This window comes from Mixia osmundae (genome assembly GCF_000708205.1).
Source record: "Mixia osmundae IAM 14324 unplaced genomic scaffold scaffold_12, whole genome shotgun sequence".
Lineage (NCBI taxonomy): Eukaryota > Fungi > Basidiomycota > Mixiomycetes > Mixiales > Mixiaceae > Mixia > Mixia osmundae.
Window position 1 is genome coordinate 26,488 of NW_014575552.1, and position 13,480 is coordinate 39,967.

Below are 13,480 nucleotides of genomic sequence, written 5' to 3' on the forward strand. Positions count from 1 at the left end.
GATAAGTCTAGTAGACGTAGAAGCCTTGACCGCTCTTGCGGCCGAGATGACCTGCAGCAACCTTGCGACGAAGCAGGACAGGGGGGCGGTACTTACTGTCGCCCGTCTCACGATGCAGCACCTCACCTATCGCTAGGACGGTATCTAGGCCGATCATGTCTGCTAGTTGAAGACATCCCAGTGGCTGGTTGAAGGCCAGTAACGATGTCTGCGGACCCACTCAGCACGTTTGTGACAAATCGTAACAGTCTTGCCTTGTCGATATCTTCCTTAGAGGCGACTCCTTCTTCGAGACAGAAGACTGCCTCATTGATGTACGGTATCAGAATACGGTTCGCAATGAAGCCGGGCGTATCTATGAGCGCACACAAGCTTAGCTAATGATAGTTCTGACGTCCTTCGTGCGCGCCTTTGGAGACTGTCGTCTCTTTACCACAAGCCTCTGCAAATGCCTTGGTACGTGACATGACGTCCGGTGTAGTTTGAAGAGCAGAAATGAGCTCGACGAGTCGCATGACGGGTACGGGATTCATCCAATGGCAACCAACGACGCGACTCGATGATGCGACTGTCGAGCCCCTCTTGACTCAGCAACGAATGCACTGAAGGTGGCTAGTCTCACGGATATCTTCTGGTGATGATGCACGTTCGACAAGACTGCCTGGCGCAGGCACTGCGGCTGCGGCAAGTGTCGTCAGTGAGATTGAAGATGTATTGCTCGCGAGGATAGTGCGAGCGGACAGGGTGGAAGCCAGCGTGCCGAAGAGAGCTTGCTTGAGTTCCACCTGCTCAGGGATTGCTTCAAAGACGATATCGGGGTCGTGGTCGGTGAGCTGGGCGAGAGTCGAGACGGTTCTCAGCCGAGCTAAAGTCGCCGTTGCTTCTTCATCGGTCGTCTTGCCCTTTGCGACTTCTTTGCTCAGGAGCTTGTCTATCTCACACTCTGTCTGAGTGTGCTTGCATGCAGGTCTGGGCCAGGCGCACCGAAGAGGGCAAATCCTTTTGCGAGCTGTTTCTCAGAGGAGTCGTAGAGGATCGTATCGACGCCGGCCACTCGTGCCGACACATAAGCGATCCCTTGCCCCAGCTGGCCAGCGCCAACGACGGCAGCTCGCTTGATACCGTGCGCGCTCACGGCAGCAGAGTAGGCTCTGGACAGCATCTGCAAAGGGGACAAATGCAAGGGCGCAAGAAGTACAAGCAACGCGTTTCTATGCGATCAAACGACTCGAGCGAGCGAGCGAGCAAGCGGGGAGAGGGGAGATGATTAGGGCTTGGTCTCGTCTATCATGAGGGCCAGCCTTCGCTTGCGGTAGATGAAGAACTGCGAGAGGACGACAAAGTCGAGCAGGATCGTGCCTGCGCTGCCGACGAGCCAGCTCAAGTTGACCCAGAGGTGGTTCGCGTCGAGCGAGGGTATCTGAGACTTGCACGGTCAGCGACCATGCACAGTGAGGATGGGAAGCAACGTACGAGGATGGAGCCGACATAGGTGATGTTGCCGAGCAGCGAGAAGCAGAAGAATGCAAGTGAGAGGCCCTCGCATCCCGTCTCTACATTGTGGTATATCTGCGGTAATCCTGCTCGGCGCGGTCAGATCGGCCGGCTGGAGATAGCTAGAGGCGCACTAGAGCCGAGGTAGGCTGCAGCGCTGAGCCAGCCAAAGATCTGTGCTTGGGTATCCCACACCTCTCGAGGTTGTCTGTGTTGGCCGGGCACTCTGTTCATGCCGGCCTGCCTCGAGAGGATCCACATGACGACGCCGGCTAGGATGACGGCAAGGAGGGCGAGCAAGTAGAGACCGATCGTTCGAGCGACGTGCCTCGGTTGGGAAGAGGTTGGGCGCTTATCATCGGCCAGCGCGTCTGGTTCGGTCGTCGCTGCCGGTGCGGCATGTGATGATCTTCTGAGCAAGGGGCTCGTCTCTGTGGGTTCTATGTAGGCTTGTGGATCTGTCGGGAGATAGTGCTCGGGGTGGAGTCGCCTTCTCCGTCGGTACCAAAAGAGCTGGACGATGAGTACGACGTCGCAGAGCGTGTAGTACACCGCGAGAAAGATGATGGTGGGCAGCAGGCCTTGCTCGTAGGCGCCTATGAGCCCCGTGATGTCGCCTGTGAGCCAGATGATCAGAAAGGCCAAGCTCAGTCCTTCGCCAGACTTTATCCGATAGCATTCCACGATCTGAGGGCTGAACACGACAATCCAGGCTGCCAGACTGATCCAACCACACAGTGAGCCAATGTCGAGTCGAGTGATGGCAGGCTCAGGCGCCATCATCGACCCTCTGGCGGACAGCATTTTCACTTGACTCTGACCGCCCGCCGCCGCCGTCGCTGCCGGTCGTCAAGTCACGAGTTTCTGTCGCGCAAGAGCGGGTGGCGCAGATCTCTCGCGTCGCTGCTTGCTAATTCTAATTCCAATTATTTCGCGCGCGAAAAGCAACAAGATATCGCCTGCCAAGGGTTCTGTACGCAAGCCAACTGTCGACGCACAGGCGATCCTTTACTGTCGATAGCATCTGCCCAATCCGCACTTGACCGGCAACATTCCACACTCCTTTCTGGCAACCGACGAAACAGTCTGACGACCGCAACCGTACCGCCTTTGTTTCGCAATCCACCGCAAAACTCTTAGCCTTTGGCGCAAGATGATCTCGAGCAACACACTCTCGCTTACCGCCCTGCTGGTCATGGCTACCCAAACGCTCGGCGCTGCAGTGCCTACTGCACCAGGACCGGGTGCCGTCTTCAATGCCGGTACACCTTGTCCGATCTCTTGGACGGCAGACACGACTGGAACATGGACAAACGCTTCTATACAGTTTATGACGGGCAGCAATCTGGCCATGAGCACTCTCTCCACCGTCGCATCCGGTCTCGACATGACCAAGCTGACCACCTACTCCTGGACTTGCCCGGAAGTGAACCCTAACGCGCAAGTCATCTCTCCCTCGAGTGGGTTTCCACGCCAAGCTCATCCTCCTGGACCGCAGGCCAATCTACTTCTATCAATTCCAGAACAATGGCGATCCCTCGACGGATACCTGGACTACCCGGTTCACAATCGCAAGCGATTCAGGTGCAGTCGTTGCTGCGCCCCAATCAACACAGCCCAATGGCCAAGCCATCCCATGGGGTACCGGAGCGCTCGCATCAGGTTCGTCGTCGTCGTCCTCCTCCTCCAACACGACAACCTCGAGTACGAGCACATCTCCCACCACAACGAGCACCTCGAGCTCATCAACGCCCACAGGATTCGCAACCAGCGTCACCCACTCGCCCACGCCCGGTCCGAGCACGACCACGACCATCACCGTCGATCCTTCGGGACATCTGCTTGCTGCAGCGACGACGACTGCAAAAACAGGTGCAGCTCTCAAGCTAGCCCTCCCGAGCTCGCTAGGACTCGTTGCTCTGATCGCATTGGTTTTCGCATAATTCCAGGCAAACGTTGTGTCGCATATTGCAATCCTATGTGCCCCGTCAATCTGCTCTCGCTCTCGTCAATGGTTCATTTCCCGGTTCATGTATACAACCACTACTACTCTGCCAGCGCCAGGACCTGCGCTGTCCGCGCTGGCGTGTAGACCTGTGTGAAGTTTCGTCTGCCATTCCATTCCATCGGTTGCGTGAAGAACTCGGTTGAAAGTGAAATTCGATCATGCCCTCCGAATGCTTTGCTGTCGTCGCTAGATAAGACGACCCTGTATTTGCCGGGCACGTCCACGCCAACACGATAGTCCACGTAGCTGTTGGCCGGATGAAAGTTGAAGACGAAGAGCAGCCCGGCACGCTCGAACACGATCACCTTGTCGCTCTTCACCGATCTTTCAGCATCGGCTTACATCAGCAGCAACGAGGTGACTTACTTCGTTCTTGAGTGAGATATAGGCTTGCGGTGCGCTAAGCCAATTGTATCGCGTTTCGAGATTGTTCATCGCTGCGTCAAAGTTGTAGAGATATTTGTACCGCAGGAGCTTATCATCGATGAGGTTAAATTGTCTGCGTGCATATTGGAATGAGTTGCCATTGCCTTCTCGTGGAAAATCCAGCCATTCTGAGCGGCTCCTCAGCTCAATCCAGAGTCCAGCTATTCAGCACACACCAGGGTGACCGAATTCGTTGCCTTCGAAATTGAGGTATCCTTCTCCGCCGAGCGAATGAGTGAGCAGTCTGTCCTCCTCGTCAGTCATCATCTGGATACCAAAGCAGAAGCGCACCTGATCATCTTGTGCAGAGCAAGACCGCGATCGATGACCGGCGTTAACTCAGAGATATCAGACATGTGCGTGTACATCTCCTTGTCCATCAGCCAGAACGCAAGCGTCTTGTCGCCCACAAGTGCCTGGTCATGCGATTCGCAGTAGGTAATGCTGTTCTCAAGATGTCGCCGGTTCGTGAGCGTGAAGCAGATGTTGCCCAAATCCCAAGCGTAGTCATCTGTCTCCTTGAGCAATTTGATCCACATGTCCGGCACGGCCATCATCAGACGATAATCGAAGCCAACACCGCCCTCTTGCACAGGTCGACATAGCGCTGGCATGCCAGAGACATCTTCTGCGATCGTTATAGCGTTGGGATAGAGGGTATGGATGAGATCGTTCGCCTGCGGTGACAATCAGATTTTGCGCCTCAGGCTATAGTCTGATCAACATACCAGCATCAGGTAGACCATCGCTTCGTTGTCAACGCCAGCGCCAAAGTATTCATGATAGCCGCCAGAGAATCCTGTGCCAATGCCGTGATGTGTGTACATCATGCTCGTCACCCCATCAAAGCGAAATCCGTCGAATTGGTATTCCTCCATGTAGAAGCGCAGATTGGAAAGCAGGAACCGCAAGACCTCGTGAGAGCCGTAATTGAAAATTCGGCTGTCCCAGAGCTCGTGTTTGCCCTTCTGACCGCCGTGGAAGTACATGTGATCTACGTGCAAGCAAGTCTTAGTCTAGTGCTAGCTGAGATTGGGCGCAGGGCTACCTGTGCCGTCGAATTCGTTGATGCCATCTGCAACATTTTTGCAAGCGTGCGAGTGGACCATGTCGAGTAGTACGGTGAGTCCCATGCCGTGCGCGGTGTCAATGAGTTCTTTGAGTTCTTCTGGTGTGCCGTATCGTGAGCTGACGGCGAAGAAGCTTGTGACCTGATAGCCAAAGCTGGCGTAGTACTGCTCAACGGGTCAGCGCAGTCACTGAAGGCTCATCCTGATCCTAGACGAACAGCGTGTTCCATGACAGCCATGAGTTGAATGGTATTGTAGCCAAGTTCCTTGATGCGCGGCAAGACGTTGCGTGTGAATTCTGGGTATGTTCCAACGCGCATTTCGGGCGTTGATATTCCAACTGCGCTCGCATTCAGCTCTGTCCGTTTCATAACCACACAGAGACGTACCATGTGCTTCGTAAACTTTCACTGCATGAGGCTTTGGTGGTCGTGGGTGCTTGAAGACGTACTTTTGTGGCGGATTCCAGAAGCGCGCGTCGTAGATGGGTGATACGCTCAGATCTTGCGTGACCCGCCTGCTAGCGCGTCAACGCTATCACCGTAATTTTATCCGAGGGCTCACTTGATCCATGCAGGCAGACGCTCGATACGATGGCCGCCGTCGACGGTCATCGAGATCTGTGTACTGTTCAGCACGGCGCGCCGCTGAAATACGAACGAACCTTTATCTTTGAGTCATGCGGAATCGCAGGCTGTCCCCGCAAGGCAGGCACGGTGCATTCCCACACGCCGTAAGGCGACTTTTGCATAGGATGTGATTCGCGGTTCCAACCATCTGTCTGCCTCTTCAGATAAAGATGGCGTGACCTCCAGTGCACGCACTGAAGTCGCCAATTAGATTGGCAGTGTCTGCATGCGGCGCCCATTCTCGATATAGTATGTCATTGTTGGGTTGCACGATGAGGCCGAACGACTGATAGCCAAGCGAGAAAGCGTCGAGACCACGCTCTGATGATTTGATGTCGCTCTTCCATTTCTGGTAGAGCGCATAACTGCATGATGGCCTCGGCATGAGCCCACCATATCAGAGTCTGTATACAGAGCTTGCCGTGCTTTGAGGTCACCTTTGAATGGCTCGAGCCTGTCCACGCGAGCAGCAAGTTAGCCCACGCTCGAAAGCAGCATGCCAGGCAGCTCGACGACGTGCCATGGATCAATCTTGAGCACGCCTGTGCCATCGGGCACTGCGGAGGTTGCTTCTGGGAGTGGTGCGACCGCCATAGCTTCGCCCACCTCTGCAGCTTGATGTGGCGGCACTTGCTCGAGCTCAACGCGAGGGCGTCATGCTAAGCCCCACATGCCCCGCAGAGATATCAACCTGACAAAATTTCTGCTTCGCTCAATCCTTCGGGATTTGCGGCAGACTCGTCCCTTACCCGTGTTGCACGATGGCCAAGATTACATAGGCACTGAGTGTGTCAGGACGACGTCGAGAAAGATTCGATACCTCTGCGATCATCTAAGCGCCCTTTGGGTCCTGATCAGCTCGGATCTCTCAAAGCAGAGCATCAACCTTGCAAGTAGCTTTTGCAGGCTCTTGACAGGCACGAGTATCAGCCCGGGTCGGTAGATCGTACATACAATGCATCAATGACAGCAGTCATCTGGGATTTTTGCCTTTTTCTGCGTACATGAGTCTAGCGAGGAGCGAGTCCATCATTGGGTTCTAGTGCTTCTGCGAGACTTCTCACGAGACTGCCCAGAAGCACATCGTGACTGCGAGCTTCCTTGCCGAAGATCTCGGCGTCCTGTCGCTTTCATGTGAGCCTCTCAGACGAAATTGAGAAAGAGGGGCATACCAGTGAAGTGTCACTTAACTGGCTGCAGCAAGGACGCAGATGCTCGCTTGTCTCTCGCCGCAGCTGGTTGATGTCGATGTTGTTCGTCATACGCACAACCGGCCGATATTCTGTACTTAGAGTTGCAGCATTCGGCCGTCCGGATGCGCCCAGGAGCTGATGTCGGTGCTCTTCTGTATAGAAGTTGAGATGGCGCCAGATCAGCAGCAAAGAAGTCTCGACCGCGGCTGCGATACGAGTGTCAGAATCGGAAAGCTTTGTCGGTCATCAAACATACTCAGTATGGCGCGAGCTCTGCGCCTGCTAGCATCGATGAGGCTACTGAGTAAGCGTGTTTTTTGATTATCGCTTAGTCTACCGTCGCGAGACGAGTCCAGGACGACGCCGAATTGCTGCATGGGAGATAAGCCTCGGTCGCAAAGTAGAGTCTCCAATACGCACAGCTTCGAAATCGCCCGTATTGACGTCGAACAGATTCTCCAGTTGGAACTGCAGCTCTCGGCAGTCTTCGATCTTCGTCAGGAGCTGACCCGCAAGCTCCTGCATCATTGTGAACGCGTTGTAGAGCGTCGGAAGCGAGCCTGCTCATCGTTGATATCAACGAATAGTGGCAGACACGAAGGCTTGACTGACCCGCGCCGCGCGAGGCAGCTTGCTCATTGAAGACTGCTTGCCAAACCGGCCTAAACCGCGTCGAGCCAGACTTGCGCGAATACGCTGTGAAATAGGAGAGCAGACTGCCAGTAGCTGCCTCTCCTGCATGCTCCACCGCTTCGCTGAAAGCTCGCACACCGCCGTGTAAACCAGGCAAGGTCTGGCTGTCTTGCTCGCGTTCGGTTTCGCTTGTGGGCTCGACAGTAGAGAGCCACTGCTGCTTGCCGTGCAGGCCCGAGAATATGCCGAGAAGGGCGCTATGTATGCCACCAAGACTCGTTGGCGACGCGAGATCGTCGTCAGACGCGACAGCGACAGCTCCGCACATGAGCTGGGCAATCAGTCGAGTCTCTTGCAGGCCGATCAGGCTAGGCGCCTGGATGACGGCATGTAGGCAAGCAATAAGGCCATCGCTTTGTGCAATGGCAAATTGCAGTGCCTGCCGAGCAGCCGCGACGCTATCGTCACTAACGCTACTGATTGTGAGAACGACGAGCTGTAGCGCCGGCAATAGGAGTTGATGATAGCGCTCGTTCGGAGAAGGGATATATGACTCGATGTCTGCACAGGTGTCAGGCTGTGTACTATCGCTTAAAAGTGTGCGCTTACCCATGCCTTCAGGATCTGATTCAGGCGGTGAGCGCAAGAATGTGCAAGCGCCGAGGGCAGTAAAGAGCTGGCTGTCGAGCAATGTTTCGGCACCAGACCGAGCGGCGGCAATTCGCATGAGGCAGGAGACCTTGGCCTCGTACACATAGAGCGGATTCAGCGTTTCTGCGCAAGCACTCAGCATGGTGCCGCACTGTCAAGAGGCGAGCGTCTTACCTGGATCCTGGCTGAGAACATCCTCGATGCGAGTTTCGGCGTCCTGAAGAGATGAGCAGATACTGCGCAGATAGCCCTGCTTTGCAATTATGCCGATCAATCGCATCTGGGATTTCATATCGCCGTTGAGCTGCACGATAGCATCAAGTGTCATATACGTAACCGTTTGCCAGATCTCTGAACCCAACAAAGCGTCGCGGCACAAAACCGGTAGCAGTCGATCGGCGATCGATAGGATGATTTGCGAGTTACTAGCATCGATGGTGGCTCTGACACGACCCGAGTCTGTGCCAACCGCCGACATAGCATCATAGGAAGGGTCTGCACCGACATTCAATTCGTAGGTTGTCGTAGGGGCTTTGGCGATTTCCGTCTGAGCTATCGCGTGACCCATTCGCAGTAAATTGAGAAGCAAGACGCATAGGTTGCCACGGACGCCCGACGTACTGCCAGGTGTGATGATAGCTTGAGCGACCGAGCGCAGGATGCTCTGCAGTTTCTCGGTAGCAGCTAAGAGCGAATGCTCTCCGACACCAGCAATCTCGCTGGCTGTTAGACCGCGCAAAGACGTGATGATCATGACCCCAGCAGACGCGAGAAGTTCGGCAATCGCATGTTCGGTGTCTTCAGCACGTAGCGGAGGCAGCACTAAGACGAGCAGGTTCAGCAAAAGCTGCGACACGCTGGTTGCAGGCAGGATATCGAGGCATCGCGCGAGAGCAATGTCGAGGACCTGGCGCCATGCTTGTAGCGCATGCAAACGAGCGTGTCTGATCTCGCGCTGTTCGTTGTCTCGCGATAGGGCTTCTAATATATCTTTGGTCTCGTCGCGCACCGATGCCTGCTGCTGTGGACTGGCTAACTTGCCTTGATGTTGCATCGTCTGCCGTCCCTGCGCCAGGAGTTCAGTCACGGCGATGAGGTCATACACTTGACAGCCATGAGCATTGACTTGCAAGCAGGCTGCAAAGTTGATTTCTGCAAAGTGTACCAGATCAGGCGCAGATGCGGGCTGCTGCCTAGTGAAAGTGAAATCCAGACTGAAGAAGATCTCCAGCAGGCGAGGCGTGGGCTGTTCGATGTCGGCATCGACTTGATCCTCTGCTGACTGGTCGGCAATCTGTTCACCAACAAAGAGCAGCTCAAGGAATTGCTCGAGTTGACTTGCACGTTGTTCCGCTGCCAGAGCATTGATTTCGAGGGCAATTGCTTCGAGCATCCAAGCCTGGCCGTGCAGTGTCGACGTGATGGCATCAGCAGTGGTCATGATCGTGAGGCCGGAAGTGAGCTTGAGAGTACCGGCGTCACGACCATCATCGAGAGGCGGCAAAAAGGGCGTCCGCGCGAGATGGTCGAGGTAGAAATGCTTTTGTGTCCGCAAATAGCGCCGCACTGCGACGCCGGTATAATCGTGCCCTCCCAGCTGACGAACGAGATGATAAGCCCGCTCAGCGACAGCGCAATCGCTCGCTGTGACTGGCCCGTCAAGCAAATCGAGCACAGCCTGCAATGACGTTCGTTTGCCGGGCGCATCTTCAATGATGAGCTCTTCGGCTTTACTACGCACGTCGATGCCTAGCAACAGGTGCGCCAGATTGGGTGCAGCCGTGTTGATTTGCGTATTCGTGAGGAGCAGGTCAAGCGCCGCTGTGCGCGTCAAGTCTGTCGCCCGCCCCTGCGACATTGCTTCAGGATCATCAGTCCGAAGGCCGCTACCCTGGTCATCTAGTCTATCGATGGAAGCATCGATACAGGCTGCAAAGCCGGCGACGATCCGCAGGGTTTCTGCGGATGATTCGATGAGTCCGACCAGCCGGTTCATCTTGTTTCTATAAAGGTTGCGGAAGCGGTCGACTTCGCTGAACGGTGGAGATTGGGCGATGATAGAGAGCAGATTGACTGCGTTGAGCGGAATCTGATGGTTTTTGTCGGTGCCGACTAGCGAAGCGATTGCAACTACCACATCGCTGGAGTACAGTAGATGCTCGTCGATTGTCACCGCACTACGGATTCGCTTGAAGAGATCAGTCGATAAGTCCGGCATCTCTGCCAGCGTCGGTAGAACGACCTCGACGAATGTATATTGCAACTCGGATGCCCTGAGCAAGATCGACAGCGAGCGTCTTACAGAGGCCAGAAAGGAGGGTATCTTGCTGGATTGCACGGCATCGAAGCCGGCCGAAGCAACGATGCATATCTCGCGCAGAAGATCTGCGCCTGAAAGTAGCTGGAGAAGCAGCTCAAAGCCGGGATTGCTAGTGAGATTGTGGATATTGCTCGTGCTGAAGGTGCCAGCTTGCAAGTATTTTTGCGCGTCGAGCGAGGCGATTGCGCGATCGACAAAGGTCAGACAGAGGTCTGCGAGATGCCACTGCTCGATAGGATACTTGTATCTTCGGTCGCGCAGCTTCAAGAGGACCTCTTCAACAACGAATCTGAGGTAGGGCTGCATGTTGGGTATTAGTCGCCTTTGCCGCGCAAGGTCCGGTAACGTAATGAGTGCAGTCGAAGCCGTCTGGCGATCGTCAGCAGCGTGAGCCGGCGAGGGTATCAAGCAACTCATCAGATTAACAAAGGCTGCGTTGCGCATTAGTCTGCGAAGGTATGCAAGAAGAAACGCATGCCTGTGGTGTGAGGATAGGTCTCTCCGGGCACTTCTACGTCTTCCAGCTCTGACAAGATACCTCCAGAGTCTAACGTGTTGCGATTGAGCTGATTCTTCTGCGGTGCGGTGACGAGGATCTGGTACTGCTCGAGCGATTGCCAGATCTGCCTAGCGATTTCTATGGACGTTGTTGTGCCATCGTAACGCGCAAAGGCAGCAACAGCATCAAGCAGAGCAGCTTTCAGGTCGAGCGGGATGGGCCAGACTGCTAGACTGAGCAAGGTGGCAATCGGCTTGTACGACTGGTCTTCGTACAAGCTCGCCCTTGCCAACGCAGACGACTGTACGATGCATCGCAAGAGCCGCACGAACGACTTGAGAAGCTCAACCTCTTCTGGCGGGATGTCACCTGCACCGTCTGCGCCGTAGCTATTGCTGGTATAGTGCTGTTGCAACGAGGTAGCGTAAAAGTTGAGAGCGCCAAAAAGAGAAGACCACGAGCAGAGATTGCCTGGCCCACCCGCCCGACTAGCGAGGAATTCATAGGCATGTGTGGCGCTCTCTGGACCGTCAGACAGGCTGGCGAGCATGCCAAAGAAAGCGCGGATCAGACCAGGCGTGCGAACTTCTGCAGCCCATCTGAGGAAAGCAGGCAGACGGTTGTCGGCATACTCGTGACCAGCAGCAGATAGCTGCTCTCGCCAGAAAACCAAGGACGCATCCTGACGACCTGCGTAGAGGGTAGAAACCAGGAGGAAAAGTGATTCTAAGTCCTTGCGAGGGGGAGCAGCAGGCGCTTTAGGATCCTCCCTTGTGTTGCGTCTGCGCGTCGAGCGCATGCTACTCGCAGAGCTCTGCTGACCGGGACCTTCTTGTACACTAGCATACACGCGATCTTCTTCGCGGTGTTTGAGCTTCCGCAAGAGAGGCGACATCGAGGTGATGAGGCTCGCGAGAAGTACATCGAGTTGATACAGCACTGCAGGTCGGAAGGCGGCTAAGTCGGACGCGAGCGTCGACTTGCTCTCGAGCGTACGATCGAGTGCGGGCGCTCCTCGAGACGATGACAGTCTGACTGATCCCGTCTCGACAGCGACGAGGCCTAGCAAAGGTGGAGCCGAAGTGGATCTGACGAGCTCATCGTAGCCTTGCCAGCTCGTGCTGGTCTGCACCCATCGTAGAGTAGTCTCTCGCAGAAAGTCGAAAGCTCCTTCGGTGATGCTTTCATACAGCGCGTTCTCTATGTCGGTAGAGGACAGTCGAAGATCTTGTGGCTGCAAGGCGCGAGAGTGAGCATGCTGAGTCAGCCAGAGCGTCCAAGCAAGCTGCAATGCTGCTTTGAGATGAGCTGACGACCACTGTGATGCCGGACGATCTGCCGAGACGGAAGCGAAGAGCGCATTGACTTTGCTGATGGCGGCAGCAGACAGGGCAAGGGCTTCCGGACCCCGTTGCACGAGCTCATCGGGCCTGTTGACGTCGAGCGAGTGAAAGGCAGATGCGTCAAAGTGAGCCATGACGGCCATGGATAAGAAGAGCGTCGCTTCATCTTGCTCGTCTGCGCTCTTAAGCCAGCTAAGGATCTGCATCAGGTCTTCAATCTCAAGTTGATGAGCATGAGACAGCCAGTAGATGGTCGAAGCGATGGCACGTCGAGAGGCATGATGAGCTTGGATTCTGAGCGCGTTGATCTCGTAGGAGAAGCCAGGCTTGGGCTGTCCACTGCTGGCGTGAATCGCTTTCGCAAGCTCGGCTTGCGTCGCCATCTCCAGCAAGCCGCGAGAGATCCAAGACTTTGAACCCGAAGCGTTCGGTGGCGGGGGCTTAGCGGTGCCAAAGCTGCCGAGAGGAGCAGGAGCAGGCTGTTGAGGCTTGTCCGCCTGCGTGGACGCGAGCAAGTCCTCGACACAAGACGACAGGATCCTCCTGAGATGATCTGGCGTTGCCTCATCCCAGCAAGACTGGACGACTAGCTGAAGTGCAGCCAGACCATCCTGCTTGAACTGAAAGTAGACGAGAATGGCCCGTTCTGCTGCCGTGCCTGGGGCAGCCTGATCTGAAGTCGACAGAGCATCGACTTGCTGACTTGTCACGCTCGAGACTGCTTGGGACAGCAGTGTGGCAGATAGGCGTTCGGATAGATCGAGCTGATCAGACAGCAAGAGGGCTTCCTGTACGAACTCGCTGTTCATTCGCAGCGCTGGACCTGCAGGAGGTCTCAAGATGCCTGTCCTCTCTAGTGGTGAGCACTGTCTCAGCTTGGCCTGACGAGAAGGCGCACCCTTTTCGACATCTGCTCGTTCTGCTTTGCTCTTTGAGGGAAGTGAGAGCCATTGTGACCAGATAGGCAGGCTCTGAGTGAGCTTGATCCGTAGCTCGTCCTCTCTCACAATTTCGTCCCTGTAGGCTGATGCGAGACCGAGTGCTTGGAGTGGCTTGAGCAGTGCCGCAAAGTGATCGAGCGGCAGCAATTCCCTGTCTGCCATGCCTTTTGCGTCACTTCAGAGCTGCTGCTGCAATCTGCGGAGGTCGTCTGGGCTCTGTGCAAGCTGAAGCGGCGGCGCGTCGCGAACATGAACGGGCGAATTTTGAGAGCG

General features: G+C 55.4%; 5 protein-coding genes across 5 annotated transcripts; 1 reads left to right on the forward strand and 4 right to left on the reverse strand.

Annotated features, from left to right (window-relative positions):
- Positions 1–7: 7 nt before the first annotated feature.
- On the reverse strand, positions 8–1,162 carry L969DRAFT_96805 (uncharacterized protein; the record flags this gene model as incomplete). Its single annotated transcript, XM_014709874.1, has 5 exons — positions 8–208; positions 255–355; positions 410–568; positions 623–931; positions 985–1,162. The coding sequence occupies 5 exons, from the start codon at positions 1,160–1,162 to the stop codon at positions 8–10; spliced, it is 948 nt and encodes a 315-aa protein (XP_014565360.1).
- Positions 986–3,055, reverse strand: L969DRAFT_79124 (uncharacterized protein). Its single transcript, XM_014709875.1, has 4 exons — positions 2,482–3,055; positions 1,629–2,333; positions 1,474–1,580; positions 986–1,420 (listed from the first exon to the last, which is right to left on the reverse strand). Exons 1-4 carry the CDS (start codon positions 2,975–2,977, stop codon positions 1,268–1,270), a joined length of 1,461 nt encoding a protein of 486 aa, XP_014565361.1. The 5' UTR covers positions 2,978–3,055; the 3' UTR covers positions 986–1,267.
- Positions 3,056–3,442: 387 nt separating this feature from the next.
- L969DRAFT_90328 (glycoside hydrolase family 13 protein) lies at positions 3,443–6,256 on the reverse strand. The gene is made up of 13 exons (XM_014709876.1): positions 6,148–6,256; positions 6,049–6,081; positions 5,823–5,992; positions 5,663–5,775; positions 5,563–5,618; positions 5,388–5,515; positions 5,217–5,338; positions 4,977–5,163; positions 4,657–4,922; positions 4,220–4,605; positions 4,105–4,172; positions 3,869–4,056; positions 3,443–3,816 (listed from the first exon to the last, which is right to left on the reverse strand). The coding sequence occupies exons 1-13, from the start codon at positions 6,219–6,221 to the stop codon at positions 3,541–3,543; spliced, it is 2,067 nt and encodes a 688-aa protein (XP_014565362.1). The 5' UTR covers positions 6,222–6,256; the 3' UTR covers positions 3,443–3,540.
- Positions 6,148–7,064, forward strand: L969DRAFT_227661 (uncharacterized protein). The gene has a single exon (XM_014709877.1). The coding sequence runs from the start codon at positions 6,298–6,300 to the stop codon at positions 6,568–6,570; it is 273 nt and encodes a 90-aa protein (XP_014565363.1). The 5' UTR covers positions 6,148–6,297; the 3' UTR covers positions 6,571–7,064.
- L969DRAFT_105492 (uncharacterized protein) lies at positions 6,362–13,369 on the reverse strand (the record flags this gene model as incomplete). Its single annotated transcript, XM_014709878.1, has 9 exons — positions 6,362–6,748; positions 6,800–7,026; positions 7,077–7,191; positions 7,241–7,380; positions 7,433–8,014; positions 8,063–8,227; positions 8,279–10,855; positions 10,903–13,110; positions 13,165–13,369. 9 exons carry the CDS (start codon positions 13,367–13,369, stop codon positions 6,638–6,640), a joined length of 6,330 nt encoding a protein of 2,109 aa, XP_014565364.1. The 3' UTR covers positions 6,362–6,637.
- Between the last annotated feature and the right edge of the window lie 111 nt (positions 13,370–13,480).

Excerpts from the sequence above, each read along its gene's own strand:
- L969DRAFT_90328 (XM_014709876.1), bottom strand. The coding sequence starts at position 6,221 with ATGGCGGTCGCACCACTCCCAGAAGCAACCTCCGCAGTGCCCGATGGC. Across the intron at positions 4,173-4,219 it reads GCTCTGCACAAGATGATCAG|ACTGCTCACTCATTCGCTCG; the intron begins GTGCGCTTCTGC and ends CGAGGAGGACAG. Across the intron at positions 4,057-4,104 it reads CAACGAATTCGGTCACCCTG|AATGGCTGGATTTTCCACGA; the intron begins GTGTGTGCTGAA and ends GGAGCCGCTCAG.
- L969DRAFT_79124 (XM_014709875.1), bottom strand. The coding sequence starts at position 2,977 with ATGAGCTTGGCGTGGAAACCCACTCGAGGGAGAGATGACTTGCGCGTT. Across the intron at positions 2,334-2,481 it reads GGATCGCCTGTGCGTCGACA|CGACGGCGGCGGCGGGCGGT; the intron begins GTTGGCTTGCGT and ends GACGACCGGCAG. Across the intron at positions 1,421-1,473 it reads CCTATGTCGGCTCCATCCTC|ATACCCTCGCTCGACGCGAA; the intron begins GTACGTTGCTTC and ends TGCAAGTCTCAG.
- L969DRAFT_227661 (XM_014709877.1), top strand. The coding sequence starts at position 6,298 with ATGCCCCGCAGAGATATCAACCTGACAAAATTTCTGCTTCGCTCAATC.